Source organism: Corythoichthys intestinalis, chromosome 7 (genome assembly GCF_030265065.1).
Source record: "Corythoichthys intestinalis isolate RoL2023-P3 chromosome 7, ASM3026506v1, whole genome shotgun sequence".
Lineage (NCBI taxonomy): Eukaryota > Metazoa > Chordata > Actinopteri > Syngnathiformes > Syngnathidae > Corythoichthys > Corythoichthys intestinalis.
The window spans coordinates 60,868,902-60,887,249 of NC_080401.1; the positions used below are offsets into that span (position 1 = coordinate 60,868,902).

The 18,348-nt window shown below is 42.7% G+C and overlaps 1 protein-coding gene across 1 annotated transcript; it reads left to right on the plus strand.

Annotated features, from left to right (window-relative positions):
• Positions 1-474: 474 nt before the first annotated feature.
• Positions 475-15,975, plus strand: LOC130918865 (ELAV-like protein 1). The gene is made up of 8 exons (XM_057841033.1): positions 475-692; positions 1,665-1,741; positions 2,497-2,559; positions 2,621-2,780; positions 13,173-13,276; positions 13,669-13,822; positions 13,888-14,113; positions 15,529-15,975. The coding sequence occupies exons 2-8, from the start codon at positions 1,706-1,708 to the stop codon at positions 15,845-15,847; spliced, it is 1,062 nt and encodes a 353-aa protein (XP_057697016.1). The 5' UTR covers positions 475-692; positions 1,665-1,705; the 3' UTR covers positions 15,848-15,975.
• The last annotated feature ends 2,373 nt before the right edge of the window (positions 15,976-18,348 follow it).

Here is an 18,348-nt window from a genome sequence, read left to right on the forward strand (position 1 = left end):
CTGCCCTCCGCTGGCGGTTAAATGCAAAGGCCGCCTTCTCTTCCCGCCGAAACAAGCCCAACGTCAAAGTACTTTTTTGGTCAGAAGGAATTTGACAAATATTTGCCATTTTATTATGTAAGTTAAAACATTCTCAACTTGATTTAGAACAGGACATTGAAAGTAAGAACCGAAATAAAAGACTTAAAAAAATACGTGTTGTCCTCAAAGGGTTACAAATATGTACACATCACACACACACACACACACAAATGATATCTTCTAATGACAAAGATTGCAAGTCTACGTTTTTCCTTTTGGCTGCGTACCATTTTCTGCAAGATAACAACAACCAACGCCTTTATTTCATTTTTAGTATCCTCCGGTGGATGTTTTATTTTTTATGTAGGGGGCGGGCAGGTCCAAAAATCTCTCTGTCGTGTTTGATACAGTCACCACAGAGGGGCGCTCACGCGCACATTGCCTACCGCGAGAGGAGAGCAAAAACAAAGAGAAAGAAGGAAGGGAATAGGCGAAGAAGAAAAGGCTGCAGCGTTGCTTTGCGCTGCGCAAGTGACATTTTTTTCGGCTTGTTTTGCGGGATTTCGGAGGCGCTCGCTTGCTCGCGGTTTTCCGCCGAATCGACTCGTCCGTCGCCAACACAGGACGTCGGCAGGCAGCGGCTCTTCGTCGTCATCTATTCGTCGTTCCGGGTAAGAGTCGGACGCGGCCTCTTCGCGCCATCCTTTTCTTTGTTTGAGCCGCGGCTAACGTTAGCCGCTAGGCTACCTCGTCGCCATCGGCACGTGAAACGTTCGCGACAATGACGCGGGCGGGAGGGCTTGATATTTTCATTCCTGGCGCATTAAACGCCAGCGAAAGTTGACGTCGCATGACCAACTCTTCGCGGTCAGCGCTCTCTATTAGCACCGAACCGAACCGGGCTGCGAAAAGTCCGCGCAATAACCAGCTTCGACGTTATTTTCATAAATGAATTAGGATAATAAAGGGCGACTGTCCCGTTTTGACCATCGTCAAAAGTAAAAACATTTCAGGCCTTAGAGCCGCTTTTCGGTTTGGCGTGAGTTGATTTTTGCATTCAATTTCTATATATTTGAGTCGAACAATTTGGGGGCAGGTGAGATTTTCATCTGAAACGGACCTAATGAAATAATCTTCTTTACCCTGCATGAATTATAGACTTTAAATGCATCCACTCCAAAATATATATTTCCTCCATTGGTTTCCAATGGCCTGATTTACCATTTATTTCAATGGCACAAAGACGTCCATTCACACCTACTGATTTCCAATCCAGACCAGACAAATGCCGCCAAATCAACAGCAAGTGACTCGACATCGTCAGAAAGTGGCCGGAATCATTAGGAAGTGACCCAAAAATTCCCCCAAATAGTGACCCGATGTCAACTGGAAGTCACCCCGAAATGCCTCCAAATTTACCGGAAGTGGGAATTTCTCTAGACTTGGCATTTTCATGGCAGTTTTGACTGCCATTGCGAAAATCTACCACATTATCACGATAATAATAAATAATCATTTGAAATAATTATGATATTAGGGAGGTTGGGGTGATTGGTTTGGATTACTGAATGGGATGGAAACCACCCGCAACCAATTACAGCCGTAATGTGGTTTTGTTGCTCAGTCTCGCGATTATGTCGCAGGGACGGACGGACGGGCATCCATCAGGCGGCCTATCCGACGCATGGCGCTGAGACGAGGACACGTCAGGTACTTGAAGGTGAGTCCTCGAAACGGGGGAAGGCGTGGGGGCCTCAGATATCAATTATTTAAGTCATCAATGAATCTATCAACTAGTTAGTTTGAATGAACGAGTCATCGAATTAGGAACATTTCATGTCATATGTAAAACAAAGACTTGTTAAAACTCCTTTCAAAGGAGCATTAAATGCAAATAAGAAAATGAAATTCCCAACTGTTTCTTCAAACTATGCAGAACTTCAATTGCATTTCACAAGAGCAAGAAATGCATTGAAAAATAAATTAAAATTCCTGAGTTTAGTATCAAACAGTATAAAAAAAGAATTGAGGATCCAAGCACAACAAAAGAACAATTGTCTAACTTGCGTAGCAGACATTCGCTAGCTTAAATGCTATAAAATGCTAACTTTTTTTGTACAATGCTCTAACAAATCTTTCAAACACATATTGTCACAAAAAAACTGCTAGATATACCTATACACTCATATACCTGTACATGAAATTAGTATTAAAAACATTTGCAAAAAAAAAAAAAAAGTTACCTTATGTTGGTCTTAACAGGGAGCAGATGGATTTAGCCATGTTTAATGAGTTATGTCATATTCACTGTTGCCACTACAGGGCAGTGTATCTACCCAAACCCATAAAGCTAAATGCAAACACTTAAACTCTTAATTCAGCGAATCCTCGAAACGCCAACATTTTTTCTAATTGAATTCCCCGAGTTAATCAATTCATCGTCGTGGCCTGCTTAAATCCGTGTCCGCGTTTCAGGTGTGCGAGGTGCAGGCGCCCCAGACGGACGACCCAGAAGCTCAAGGAGCCGCCGTGGAAAAGGTGAGCGATTTGCGGCGCTTGCCGGGCGTCCGCGCGGCTGACCGCGCGTCCCTCCCCGCAGGAGATGTACGACAACGGCTTCGCCCGGGACGACGACGACTCCAGGACCAACCTGATCGTCAACTACTTGCCGCAGAGCATGAACCAGGACGAACTGCGCGACCTGTTCGCCAACGCGGGAGAAGTGGAATCGGCCAAGCTCATCCGGGACAAAGTCACCGGTACGCCCGTCGTCCGAGGGAAGCGGGAACGGTGGCGAAAAATCGGCCCTCGCGCCGTACGATAGCTGTTGCGTCGCGCCCAACGATACTTACTTTATCTAGGCCTGACCTAACCCTACCTTCCTTGTTATTCCACCATAAACAATGCGTCAGGGAAAGCACACATTTAAAAAATAGTGGTGAAGTCACAAGTGGAATAGTTCATCATTGATCATTGCAGGGTGGCAAACTACCCAACTAAGGTTGTGGGTTCTAGGGGTGTGCCTTCTTAGGCAACCCACGATTCGATTCGATTATTGAACGACGATCACGGTATTGACGATGCATCGTACATTACTAATTCATAAAATAGCCAAACCGATTTATGTCCATTATTTATTTAACATGTCCTAATCATTTAAAAGGAACGACGTGCCCATACAACAAAAAGCTGCCCTTAAACTGTTTTTTTTTTTTTTTCTTTTTTAAACAAGAAAGTGAAAAACATTCACCATTTTAAAGGCAGTACTTATTTCTGAACATGCCCATTCAACACACAGCTGACCTTGAGATACTCTCTTTCACAAGACTGTGCTAAAACATTAGCTGTTTCAAAGTCAGTACTTATTTCTCTCAACAATACAATAAAATTTACACGGGTGGAATGAATTCTACATTTTCTGGAAACAAAGTCTCTTTAGAAATAAGACCTTACCCAATATACTTTGTTTTCCCAGATTTCTGTCGTATCTCGCATGTTTGTAGTGTTACCACTGTACTTAATCCTGGTTTGAAACGCTCTGCATCTGGAGTAACTTATATACACCACCAAACAACGCACAACTTGACATGGAAATATATGGCAGAAAACACTCAGGTGACTTGAAGTTCCGCTGAGACCCCCAATTTTACCAAATTTCAAAATTCTTCTATATTCACGTGTGATACATCATTGGAAAGCTTAAAATCTCAATTTTCTATGGGAAGAAAAATTTTGAATAGGATGGCATTTAAAAAAGTGTTTTTTTTTGTTTTTTTTTTTTAGGGCTGTCAAAATTATCGTGTTAACGGGCGTTAATTATTTTTTTAATTAATCACATTAAAATATTTGACGCAATTAACGCAGATGTCCCGCTCAGACAGATTTAAATGACAGTACACTGAAACGCTCACTTGTTGTTATGGAGTTTTGCCGCCCTCTGCTGGCGCTTGGGTGAATGGCCATCTCGCATATTGCCTCAAACAGATTACATCATATGAGGCCGTTTATGGACATTAAGAGTGAAGAGAATGCCACCGGCCGCTTGGGGGCAGCGCCGTTCCATACTCATGTTATTTCTTCTAAACGTGGGAGAATTAGTAGTTGTGAGACGTTTAAGCTGTATTCACAATGCAATGCAAATTGCTATTTGTACTCCACACATATTTCGGTAAGTTTTCTTTCTTTTAGTGGCAATTATGTGTCTCTTGTTGTATTTTGGGTAAGCTATGTACAAATATATGTTATACAGTAGAGCCATTCTTTGGACCGCGCCGTTTATTGGCAACTCCTTCACAATAAACATACAGAGGGGAGAACAAGTATTTGATACACTGCCAATGGGAAAACCCACTGGCAGTGTATCAAATACTTGTTCTCCCCACTGTAAGTATCGTTTAGTGAAAGCACAACAAAAATAATATTCCTATCTCTCCCCAAAAAAATAATGTTCACAAAAAGAAAAGCAATTCAGTCTATAGTAATGAGGCCCTATTCTTAAACAACAATGCAAAATGAACTGCCATTCCATATCAAAATAGCTATGCAAAATACACGTAAAACTTAAGACTTTGGTCACTTTATTTTTATTGTTATTTTTATTCCTCTTATTATTATATTAACTCTTGATTGAAATTTTTACAAATTTTATTAAAACGAAAACATGAAGAGGGGTTTTAATATAAAATTACTATAACTTGTAACTATAACATTTATCGTTTAAGAACTACAAGTCTTTCTATCCTTGGATCACTTTGACAGAAAGAATGTTAATGCCATTTGTGGATTTATTGTTACAATAAACAAATACAGTACTTATGTACAGTATGTTGTATGTATATATCCGTCGTGTGTCTTATCTTTCCATTCCAACAATAATTTACAGAAAAATATGGCATATTTTAGAGATGGTTTGAATTGCGATTCATTAATTTTTAAGCTGTAATTAACTCGATTAAAAATTTTAATCGTTTGACAGCCCTAGTTTTTTTACAGCAAAACCCTAACTGGTGGTGAGAGCACGCTAGGACATAATTAAAGACGCCATGATTTGAACTAGATATTATCGCGTACTTACCTCGTTTCGATCCCAAAATTTCATGTAGCATGTATCATTGAGTGTCAAGACACAGCCGGATTTTTGGGGGATTTTATGGGTGAAACATGGTCATATAACAAGGGTCGCGATGCAGAAATCGCAGACATCAAGGAGTGGTTGAGATTTTCTCTTTCATATATTTACCCATTTGAATGTTTTTTGTTTTTTTTTCATTGTTTGGATTGATGATTTATCTAACATATCGGAGACAATGCGACAGTAACAAAAACGTACAATTAATCGATAGTTATGAGGTAGATTTCCGTGACTTTTTTTTTTATTTTTTACAGACACCATTTTTTTTTTCATTGTGACATCATTTGTTTAAAGGTTTAAAATATGTGAGTGAATAATTTTATAAAGTCTTTTTTTTTTTTTTCATCAAAATATTACACATCAATTAATGATTCTAAGCTAAAAAATGACAGACATTTTGAATAATAAACATAATTACTTCATTTTATGGCTAGGTTGAAACAAAAGCAGTTATGCGACGTCTTCGGACAAATTAAAAATAGTTTGCGGGCTTCATGCGCCACGAATCTGCTATGGCAGCATGTAGACATATTGTTCTAACAAACACAACAGTTGTTTTGGCTTAAAATACAGCAGTTTTTTTTTTGAAGAGGAGTGCAAGAGCAGAAACTGCTTTTTCAGTCTTGTCCGTGTTTTCTGCCATATGTTAGCGAAGTTGCTAATTAGCATAGCGCCTGGCACTAACTTGTATCTCAAAAACAACAACAATAAAGGCTAAACGGTACAAGAGGGTTCGTGCACTCACCTCTGATAGACAGACACGGGACTTGGCGAAACACGAGGGACTTTTTCCAATGAACGCGACTTGAACCTACTGCTGGACAACTGAAAGAATAGGAGCAACGAACTATCTCTCTTCCCCTCTCGCTCTAAAAAATAACTTTCGCACAGAAGAGTGACCGCCGGCTCCCTGCCTGTCTCTTACGCAAAGTTATTTTCTAGTCTTTTGAAAAGGAGTAAATCTCTCGCTCAGTAACCGGCAGCAATTGGTTCAAAGCTTCATGGTGGTTCATTTGGTCTTGTGACGCTGCTGTCAAATAAAGTTTTACCGGTTAATATCTTTTGGTGTAAATATCCCATAATACTGTGAGAATAGCTGCATCTTATTGTCCGGTGCGGCTTATCTATGGACGAATGCCGTTTTCATGTCGAATTTGGTGGGTGGCGGCTTACAGTCAGGTGCAGCTTATAGTCCGAAAATTACAGTATGTACATTTTTCCCCCCAAAATATTTTTGGGGATGCCGCAAGCTACCCACACTATCGTTGCGATCGATGTCACGAGCACCCCTGCGTCACGGTAATGAAGGACATTTACCAAAGCTAGCTCAAAATAGCAGAATGCTACAGTGACTCGGACGGAACGCTCGCACGGCGACAAGAGAAAAGGATATGATCGATAGCATGCTAGCTGCTCTGTCTTGGAGCTGTTTTCCTTTTAAAGCAGATGAGAAAGAAATACTTATTAGCATCTCATTTCATTATCGAGTTTTTTCTCTTACTTGATGGAGCGGTTTCCCAAATATGGATTTCACCTTTAACACGGCAGGATTTGTCAGTCCAGCTACATTTAGAGACAGGGTGGTCAAACCTGGCCAGTGGAAGTTTTTTTTTTTTAATGCCACAAAATTGGCCGAAATATAATCTCTACACACAAGAAAGTGTTTCTGACAGTAGGCGTATCCATGGTAACCAAAGGGCGGTGCAAACCTACATTCGTGGCCCTCTCTGTAAGGAGACGGTCGATGGCTTTTGCCGCCGTTCAAAATGTTGATAGCGGTAGCGCTGATAAGACCATTGCGCATTAAGAGAATATTGTTTTAACATTGTTGAATATTGTTTTAATATGACTTTTATTTCTACATGTGTATGGGATATCTGAGGGAGTCCCTTCCTCCCTTGGCTTGGGATTGTCGTCATTTTTCTTTTTTTCCTTCTTTTTATGCTTTCAAAGTATTTGAATGACAGTAGCTAATGATTCTTTCTTTTCCTTTGTAAACATGGATGGATTGTGTTCTGGGTTTTTGTAAAAGCCTCCTTAAGTGACGGCCAAAGTCATTCTTTGAAAAGACTAGGATATATCTATTACAGAGCTTTCATTGCATTGTCATTTCAAGAGATGACCATTTGAAAAAAATAAAAAAGACTTGGGCCATCATTTTTAGGAGGACCATCATTAGGGATGTCCCGATGCAGATTTTTTTTTTGACGATATGTTTTGCCCATACCAATTCAAATTTGACACTATATTTTTTAGAGAAATAGAATTAATGCAAAAAAAAAAAAATCCTATTTTTTACCTTTACATCATTTGTTTTGAATGAGCAGTAGTCTCACTCACTCGGCGAACATATTTGCCTAGTGCTTAGATTTACAGTGTCCTTCAAGCACCGCGGTACTGAAAACAAGCGACTAACGGATCGGATCCCATCTCGTCACCGAAACTAGCCGGATCGGGACATCCCTAATGACAATATTTGATCGGGCCCCGTGGCCAAAATGCTGAAAGAATACGTGTTCCAGCCTACGTAGTTTAAGCACGCCGTTCCGGACGAACCCGAGCGGCGACGTCGACCGGCGAGGACTCCCGGCAAGGAAGCCTTTTGGATTCTTTTATTTTCAAAAGGTCAACGCCCTGTCGGTGTGTCATCTATGAATTTTTTTACGGCTGCCCTGTTCATTTGCCAATGTTGTACGGTCAGCCATTTTGTTTGTTTTGACTGTTTGAGAACTTTCTTTTTTTTTTTCTATGTAAAAATTGCCACGGTTGAAACATGACGAAGCTACTTGACATGTTCAAATCAGAGGGGCAAAGTTAGGGATGTCCCTCCCCGTCGTTTTCAGCTCCAAAGTATGGGGTCGGCCTACCGCTTGGCCAGCATAAGCATGAAAGGCATCCATCAAGGTCAATGCGTCTTTGAGACGCTATGCCAGTATCGATGTTCTTGTTGGAAAGCTTTATTTATATTTGAACTAAAACATTCAGAGTCATCGTGAACAAAAAGTAGACATTTTGAAATGACTTAAGTATTTTGGTGGGGAAAAAAAGATGATCATGAAAACACTGTTGATGTCCCTGCTCAAGATGTTGGTTCTGAAATTTTGGAATGGTGTTCTCGCGCGCGCCAGCGGGACCAAACCAAGCCTTCTTCAGGTAGTCCCCGGTTTACGAACGAGTTCCTCTCAGGCGCTGTCAATGTAACCCGGATTTCTGCTTAGTTGGGAATTCACCCTTTAAATACCATCTAAAAAAACTATCCTAAAACATGTATTATACGTCATTGTGCTGTCCTCGCCAAGACATAGGAGCTAGGGCTGGGTGATTTGGTATACTCAATTGAGCATATTTACCTCAGTAACAATAAATTTGCCCAAGCGGACTGTTATATAATTTGATCATCTTAATCAATGCATGAAATAAAAATGAACCGTTTCTCATTGATTTATTTACCAGCTTTCAATTTAACAACTCTACATGCAGCCCAGTGTTCCCCCTAGGATTTTTTGAAGCTGTGGGTGTGGGCTTAATCGGAGTCAGACAGCCTCACCATGTCACGCCACAGCGAAAATGTGTCATAACATGACAAATGAGAATTTTTTTCCCCAAGAAGGACCATAACAAAGATATATTTGAAATATTTCATTAGCCAGGCTAATGTCGTAGCTCTCAGCTACGGTACATTTACGGAAAATGCGTAGCTGATTACAGCTACGTTACCCTACCTGATAATATCACTTTTTTCACGTAGCAATAGTACGACTTACATCTCGTAATCCAGGGGGCTGCAACCCAAAATGTTGAAAGAGCCATATTTGACCGGAAAAAAAACAAACTGATAAAGTATGTCTGGAGCGACAATAAATTAAAGGCATTGTATAAGCCTTATAATGAAAGCAACACCGGCTGTATGTATCGAAATTAGCCTACTATCAAAATGACTAAGTTGGCTACAAATACATAATTAGCCTTCATGATTAAATGTTTATTTTCCCTGCAGAGGATCCTATAGAGAATGACACAACACGTGACTACTCTGTTCATTACAATATTAATGAATTGAAAGAATGTTTGTGTCATGTTTGTCCTCTTACAGAAACCATATTAAAACAAAACATATATTTTCCTCTCCCATCTTTTTCCATTTTCAAAATCTTTGAAAAACACTCCAGGGACCCAGTAGGGCAGCGCTAAACAGCCGCACGCGGGTTGCAGACCCCCGTCGTAGTGCTGCTTTTTCCTTTTATATGGCCCTAAATCTCCACACAAATACACATCGAGGTATTAACTCAGCTAAGAGAGGTATGAGAGTCATTTTTCGAGTATCACAGACCTCGAGAAACTTGGGGGGGGTGGCGCAATTAACAAAGTTTTGTCAACCGCGATTGCGTATATCCGTCTGCCGAAACAGCCTGATAGCACGGATATAAGTATGCCTGCCCCTCTGCTATTGGATGCGTTGTTGACATTATCACGGCGGCGATCCAAACTACTGTAATGCTGCCGCAAGGTGGAGTCTGTATTGGCCTCCTACTTTATTGTGGCAACAATAATAAAGAAAAATAATAACAAAATAACAGCGGCTGCCGTGACATGCGACTGCTCTCTCTCGCTATCTTTCCCGTTCTCCCATTCTTCCTGCTCGTTTCCCTCCTACGTATCAGCTCCCCAGTCCAATTGTCTCTTAAGGGGGCCACGCATAGTTGGACATTACAAAACACAATGAATAGGTTGCCGCTGAACCGTTCACACATCTCATTTGCGAGGCGTGGCGACTTTTATTTTGGTGTGGCAGTCCGCCACAATATTGTCTATGTAGGGGAAACTCTGCAGTCTAAATATTAAGTATATAAAAATATCTTGTAAACACTAATAATTCATGCACGAACATTTCTACCAGCTTGTATGACTTGAACAATGTACAGCATTATACAAATCAATATGAAGATTACAAACATGTCATTGTAACACAAATGACTTGCAGCTTGAACAGTACACTTCAAACAGACGACTTATTGTTAATGACTGCTGACATAATTTTTCCAAGAGCATTTTTTTAAATACATTCCCGCACACATGCCCCCCCCCACACACACATAAGGATATACTGCTCTTATGCCAATGAAACATTTAGGATTTTATAATGGCAGTAATGACACAGAATAAAGCAAGCACATAGAGGAAAAAAAGCTGTGGCCATTAAATGCTCATATTGGAGGCTTCACTGTTGGATTATACTTTATGCTGAATGCTTTACCATCATAAACGCTATCCGAGAAATCACAAACACACACAGAAATACAAAATAACGCCACATACCAATTGTGAGATGCAGTCCGTGCCCAATCCACTCATTAAGATCAGCCGGTTCGACAAGGTTAGAGCCGCTATCCGACTCAGTCATGTTCATTTGTAGCGTTAGCCTGTGGCCCGGAGTCTACTCAGTGACGGGTGAAAGTTTGGCGAGGCTCCCTTAAGCCCGACTCCATCACGTTTGCTTGTAGCGTTAGCCGCTAGCGTTAGCCTACCGGGCTTCTGTTTGTTTGATTTCCTGATAACCACGTGACTTTATACGCCAGCACCACTGACTGCATTCTTAACCCTTTAACACCTAAGCCCATTTTGGCCAAATTTGCATGCCTTTAATGTTGCCTTTATATTTCGAAGATGTCCATGGCGTCATGTATCTCTTATGCCCTCCATGTCCAATCTGTTGTTTTCTTCACTGACCAATTATAACATTTTGGACCCAAAAAGACAAAAAAATCCCAATATCTTTTTTCAAAATTTGTGATCATGATGTCCCAGTGACAACCAAACATGCTTGACCAACCATTTTGAAGCTTGATAATATTTATTCAACTTGTTAGCATAAACATTCAATAGAAAAAGATAAGACTGAATAGTTTTGTTTGACAATTCAACACAAACAGCAGTTATGGTCATAGGCGTTTTTGGCCTTTACACATACTATGGTCAAAACAAGTTATATACAGTGCAAAATTATATATATATATTTTAATATATGTATACATCGTCTAACACAAAAAGGGTTTAGAGGATATCTCTGTGAGGTCTCGAACACACATCTATGTACAAATTGAAAAGATTGATAATGAAGAAAAAAAAATCAATTATAACCTTGAAAAAAAGTATTTTAAAAAAATAATGACAAGTAGTTCAATTCAATTTTTTCAGGCAAGCAACTCAATATTTTTTTTTTTTTTGCGACTCAATAAAGTTTCCTTTTGAACAGGACACAGAGCTATGTCACACATGTCGCACAGCCCACTCTTCTACCGTTTGCGCGCTGTCACTTCTACTCGTAGAGACGCCGACTCATCCGAGGGAAAACGACAAAAACGTCTCCTCCTCTTCCTTCCTTGAGTTAATGAAATAACGTGTTAGCTTGAGCTAAATTTAGTTTTCGATACATTCCGCACGTTTCAAAGTCGCTCGCTCAATCCAACCGGCCGGTGCTCGCTTCGTATGCCTCACTTTCCTTAGGTGGCGCCTCGCTCGGCAATTTATTAAAAATGTTCAAATTAGGTTCGTCCTTCTTGAGCTCACAACGGCTCTTGGGATATGTAGTCTGCTTTCGGTTTTGAAAAAGGACAAGAAATGATGGAAATATGGAGTTAAACACATGGTCCGTGCTGCGTTTTAATGCCTATTTATGAGTGCAATAAAACTCACATGACATTATCTCCCGTTTTACTTGGTCGATTGACTTCAAATAAAAACTGGTGTGGACATCAACTTCCGCACTTTCAAATGAGGGCAACCAACGGCACGTGGGTGGGTGATGTCATTACAGCGTGACGAGGCTTCAAAGATGATATGCGCAAACACGTCGCTGCCGACACGTTGGGTGTTATAGGGGAATGAACATAGCCGGACAACATAAAGACTTTTTTTCGTTTCATTAAAATACCCAATTTACCGACATGGTCAAAATGACATCGGTAACGGTAAATTTTCAGTAAACCGCCCGGATCCGGTAGTTTTTTTTTTTTGTATTGTAGCTATTCTATCTATGCAGCTAGATGGCGAGCTAGGCTCGAAATGACGACGTCCGTGTGGTTTGCTGACTTTATTCAGCTGCCCACTGACACTTGCAGAATGTAACTAAAATGAAACAAAAGGAAATTAGTCTTATCTTCAATATCAGCAATTAAAATTTGCGTTTATAACTAGCTGCTGATGCAGCAGTAACAGACACACAAACGATTTGCTTTTATCAGCGTTCGCGCATCATCAAAAACAATCACATGAACTCACCCCAAACATTCGACCAAAATTAAATAAACCGTACAAAAGGGGTTAGTAGTATATACGGCCGTCGCCTCTGGATGCTTTACAAGAAACAAATGTTGCTGACCTGGAGCAGTTAGCCAAAGAGGAATGGTCTCAAATTTGTAAGAAACTCATTGATGGATACCGGAAGCGCTTGTTCGTCTACTAAAGGTTGTGCAAGTATTAGCTTGAGGGTACCAAAACTTTTGTCCAGACCATTTTTGGAGTTTGGTGTAAAATGATAATGATTTTTTTTTTGTCATTCCCTTTTGTGTTTTCTTGCCTGTGGAAGTACAACCTGGGCCAAAATAAAAGCATGCATCACAAAACAAAAGTCAGCATTTCTTAAAAAAAAAAAAAAAAACGAGACGAAGGTGTCGTAAAGTGAAAATCACTCAAGTCGGGTCCGTCATAACCCGGGGACTACCTGTATTTCCAAACTTTTTATTTCCATTGGGTTTTTCATGCCATTAAAAGTGTCCATGTAAACGTAGCCACCGCCGCGTCAATGACGCCCAAAGTTCTTGTTTTTTTAATGATGTCGGAATGGAGTGTTTTGTGGCATATGGACGGCGCGCGGGGGCGGACGTCCCTAAAGCCAGCCCCTCCTCGGTCGCGGTTCCGAGGTTTTTGTTGTTGAGTCGAAGGTGATCCGAGGGGACTTTGTGCACTTTTGTTGACCATTTTGTTGTTGTTTTTGTTTTGTTGTTTTGCTTTGTGTTTCTAGGCCACAGTTTAGGTTACGGCTTTGTTAACTTTGTTAACGCTAGTGATGCCGAGAGGGCAATCAGTTCCCTCAACGGCCTGAGGCTTCAGTCTAAAACCATCAAGGTAAAGTCCCACTTTCGCTCGCTGCTCTATAGGGGGCGCCAACAGGTACTCAATTGTTTTTTTTTCCTTTTCTTTTTGCTTAGTTCAAAAAAACTTTATATACATTTTTATTTTTATTTTTTACAAAAAAAACTACGGTGCCTGTCTTTTATTTTTAAAAGCTGATTCTTTGATTTGATCAAGAATTAATGTCTTTGATTTCCTTTTTTTTTTTTTTTTTTTTTTTTTTTACCCCAACCAACTTGGCTGTTAAATCTTTTTTTTCTTTTCATGTCATGTGACTTTGCCCAAATGTTGTAAATGACCACGTTTGCTTTTGAAGGCGAAATATATATATTTTTTTGGGCACATGATGGTGGGCTTTAGCTTGACGCGGGCGCCTTTCCCCGCAGGTGTCGTACGCCCGGCCCAGCTCGGAGACCATCAAAGACGCCAACCTGTACATTAGCGGTCTGCCGCGCGGCGTCGGTCAGCAGGACCTGGAAGATATGTTTTCCAGTTTTGGACACATCATCAATTCCCGCGTGCTGGTGGACCAGGCCTCAGGTAAGCGGGAGCGAGGTCGCCGACCGTCCGCCCGCCCGCCCACCAATCTAATCCGCGTTCCGAAGGTCTGTCGAGGGGCGTGGCCTTCATCCGATTCGACAAGCGGGCGGAGGCGGAGGAGGCCATCAAACAGCTGAACGGTCAGACGGCGCCCGGCGGCACGGAAACCCTGACGGTCAAGTTCGCCGCCAATCCCAACCAGGCCCGCCACGCCCAGGCGGCGGCGTACAGCTACCACGGACAGTCACGTCGCTCGGCCGGACCCGTTCACCACCAGGCGCAGAGGTTCAGGTGGGCCGCGCCGCGCCGCGCCGACCTCCCGATACCGTACCGAACCGGCCGCGCGATTCCACGCGCCGGCCCGAGGCGTCCCTGTCGATACGGTTTACACAACGCTTCTGTAAACAAAATGTTCATTTTGCCAAAAACACTTTTTCACTTCAGAACACGAAAAAAATATTCAAAAGATACTAGGTACTGTGAAAAGGGACGTCATTCACACTCTCTCAAAAACATGGTGGCATACTGAAATATCAACAGGAAGTGACCCCAAGCTGCTTACAAATCACAGAAAGTGCCCCAATATCTACGTAAAATGCCTAAAAAACTACAGGAAGTGACCCTGAATGGCCTCAAAATCAACAGGAAGTGACCAAATATCAACAGAAAGTGACCCAAAATGCCTCAAAATCAACAGGAAGTAACCTGAAATGCCCTCAGAATCAACAGTAGGTGACCTAATATCAATAGGAACTGACCCAAAATCAATAGGAAGTGACCCAAAATGCAGGAAATGACCTAATATCTACAGGAAGTGACCCCAGAACGCCTCAAAATCAACAGGAGGTAACCCTGAAATGCTTCAAAAACGAGAAAGGAACCATACTTGCAGGAAGTGACCCCAAAATGCCTCAGAATCAACAGGAAATGACCTAATATCAACAGGAAGTGACCCCAAATGCCTCACAATCAACAGGAAGTGACCTTCAAAATGTCTGAATTCAACAAGTGACCGATATCAACAGGAAGTGATCCCAAAATGGCTCCAAATCACAGGAAGTGACCCAGTACCTACAAGTGACCCTGAAATGCTTCAAATTCAACAGGAAGTGACCCCAAAATGCCTCACAATCAACAGGAAGCGATCCCAAAATGTCTCCAAATCACAGTAAGTGACCTGATATAAACAGGAAGTGACCCAAAATGCCTCCAAGTCAATAGGAAGTGACCCCAGAATGCCACTAAATCAACAGGAAGTGACCCCGAATGGCCTCAAAATCAACAGGAAGTGCCTCAAAATCAAAAGGAAGTGACCCTAAAATCCTCAAAGTCAAAAGGAAGTGATCCCAAAATGCCCCCAAATCACAGGAAGTGACCCTGAATTGCCTCAAAATCAACAGGAAGTGACCCCCAAAATGTCTAAATTCAACAAGTGACCCAATATCGACAGGAAGCGAGCCCCAAAATGCCACGATTCAACAAGAAGTGACCCGGTCTGTACAGAAAGTGACTCTGAAATGCCCTAATATTAACATGACGTGACCCCCAATTCAACAGGATGTGACCCTGAAATGCCTCCCAATCAATAAAACACCACCGGCGTCGCTAAAATTGACCAAAAAGTTACCAAGAGTTGCTTGAATTGAAACTTCATAATAAGAACGAAGGGAAAATAACGGAATGAACGGTGACATTTTGCGCTCCAGATTCTCCCCGATGGGGGCGGATTACGGCGGCGGCGGCGGCGGCGGGGCTCCGGGAGGCCCCGCGGGCTGGTGCATCTTCATCTACAATCTGGGCCAGGAGGCGGACGAGGCCATGCTGTGGCAGCTCTTCGGGCCCTTCGGCGCCGTCAGCAACGTCAAGGTCATCCGCGACTTCAACAGCAACAAGTGCAAAGGCTTCGGCTTCGTCACCATGAGCAACTACGAGGAGGCGGCCGTGGCCATCCACAACCTCAACGGCTACAGGCTGGGAGACAAGGTCCTGCAGGTCTCCTTCAAGACGGGCAAAGGCCACAAGTAGATGGCGAGCCACCCGGAACCTTTTTTTAGTCGAACTGGTCTTGTAGGCAGACTCCCATTTTTCCGTCTCGCTCCTTCCTTTCTTGTTCGTTCAACCCAAAAACAAATAAAAACTCGTTCCAAAAGTCACGTCGTAGCGTTGTCCTTTTCGTCAATGATCTTGAAAAACTGTTTTTTCACGACGAGGCGATACCGAGCTAAAAACCGCTCCGTCAGATGTTAGAAATGTGTGACATTTTTTGATTGTGTAGCGTCGTAGCAGTGTTCCAACAAAACCGGACAACACACATGTACCAATCTGGTGTTTTACAAGTGTCATCAGTTGATTGTAGTCAGGTGCTGCTTGTTTTAGCAGAAACCTCATTGGTTAAACGGTCTCAAACCGGAACCACTGCTTTAGCCTTTCAAGGTCTGTACTGACTGATAGTCGCACACTAAATGTAACTCGTACGGATAGCGTTCCCGGTTCCATTCCAAGAGCAAATGTCAGCTGTTTATAATGAACTACAACCACCGCGCTCTCGTCGGCACACGTGCGTTCTCCGCTGGCTAACTCTGAACCTACGGGCAGCAAGTCCGCAGTTCGTGTCATAAATCTGCGCCGAGGGGGAAACAAATCTCAGATCGTTGACCAAATGATGACCAAAATATCCCTCCGATCAGACTGGTTACACCTCCACAAATGATGGAGGAAATAGCCATTATTATCTTCGCCGGAAGAACAGTGAGCAAACCCTCCAGGCGGTTTTATAGATATAGAAATATCCCTTGTTCGTTGAAATGGGGAGGAGAAAAAAAAAAGACCGTTTGGGAGTCTGATGTATTCAAATTGCCGACATGAAGTTGCACACATCCACTTTTGAAGTCGTTTAGCTTGCGATGCGCGCACGCCATTTGCAGCTTGACTTTTCTCCACGAGATGGCGGTTATCGAGGCAGAAAGGATCGCGATCGGATCGGACCGGACCGGACCGCCCCGCCCCGCCCCGCCCCTACTGGACGACTTCGTAGGCAGCGTTGCCAGATCGGGCGCCCGGTTTCCCGCTCGATAGGGTCATTTTCAAAGACGGGGCGGGCGGGAGAGAAACGGCTCAAATTTGAGCTCCTTTGGACAAAAACCGGCGGCTTCTGGAAGGAAGCTTTTTGATACGTTTCAACAGCGAAGGAATCTGACCTTTCAGCAGATTGCCGGAACCACGCTGGCCAAGATCCGACGACCTGGCCAAAAGGCCAAATTCCGCGCATTCGCCTTAGTCTTACCCCCTTGTACTGACTCCATTTTGACAGCTGTAAAAAGGCTTCGAAGCTCAAGTTGACAATTGATTCAGGTCGACAGCGATCATACACTACAGAGGAACCCGGGCGAGGATTCAGGGTCACCGTATCACAAGTCGACAAAAGGTCCCCGATAAAAAAAATGACAACAATGAGTTAAACATTGTCTTTTGAAGGCTCCCGCGGGCTCTTTAGTTTGTGTGTCACAGTTGCCGAGTCACCGTTACTGGGGCAACCGCAGTAGGAGATTTTGCCCGCCTCGGCATCAAAGGGGCTCTCTGAGTCTCATCCGTCGTGTTATCAGTCAGATATCGGGCTTTCTCCGGCATTCCTTGTGTTGGGACAGGACGTCCCGCCGTTTGTTCCGGACTGTCCGGAAGAACTGACGAGGAGAAGTGGGCTTGTAGCTGTCTCGCCCATCACCTGGTAGTCGGCGTCAATCTTGCTCAGTCAGCTGCAAGACGCGAACGTTGGGCTTCCGTGATAAGAAGGCATCATGTAGCTCTTATGCCCTATATTTAGCTTTTTTTCCTCAAAATATGGTATGAGTGCTATTTATTTGATATTGGGTGTGTTAGTCATACAAACAGTCAATACGAGAAAAGATACTATTCCCTTCTACAGGCAGACTTGTATTTCGAACGCTTTCAAGTTCAGCTAGTATTTTTAGCGCCTCACAGTGACTGAGCTGTCGACTGCATGTCATTTTCTGATAGCAAGGTATAATTCAACAAAACCGTTTAATGGCATAACATTAAAATGCGTTTGATGCATTGTACAAATATATATATATATAAATATATATATAACAGCGCTGCCAGGGTCCTGATGAGGGTGCGTAAACATGAGCACATCACCCCCATCCTCCGCACCCTACACTGGCTCCCTGTTCACCTCCGTATTGAATTCAAAATCCTCCTTCACACCCATCACTGTCTACACGGTGTAGCCCCCACCTACCTCACCGAACTCCTCACATCACATACTTCAGACAGAACCCGGTCAGGCCAACAGCACCGTCTACTCCCGCCCAGGACTCGGCTCAAGACTATGGGCGACAGGGCCTTTACAGCTGCTGCTCCCCGTCTGTGGAACGCCCTCCCAGACCATCTCAGAGCCCCGCAGACGGTGGATGCATTTAAAAAAGGACTAAAAACTCACCTTTTTAAAAAAGCTTATTCTAGCTAATTTTATTTGACTGTATTACTTTTATCTGATTGGTATCTGA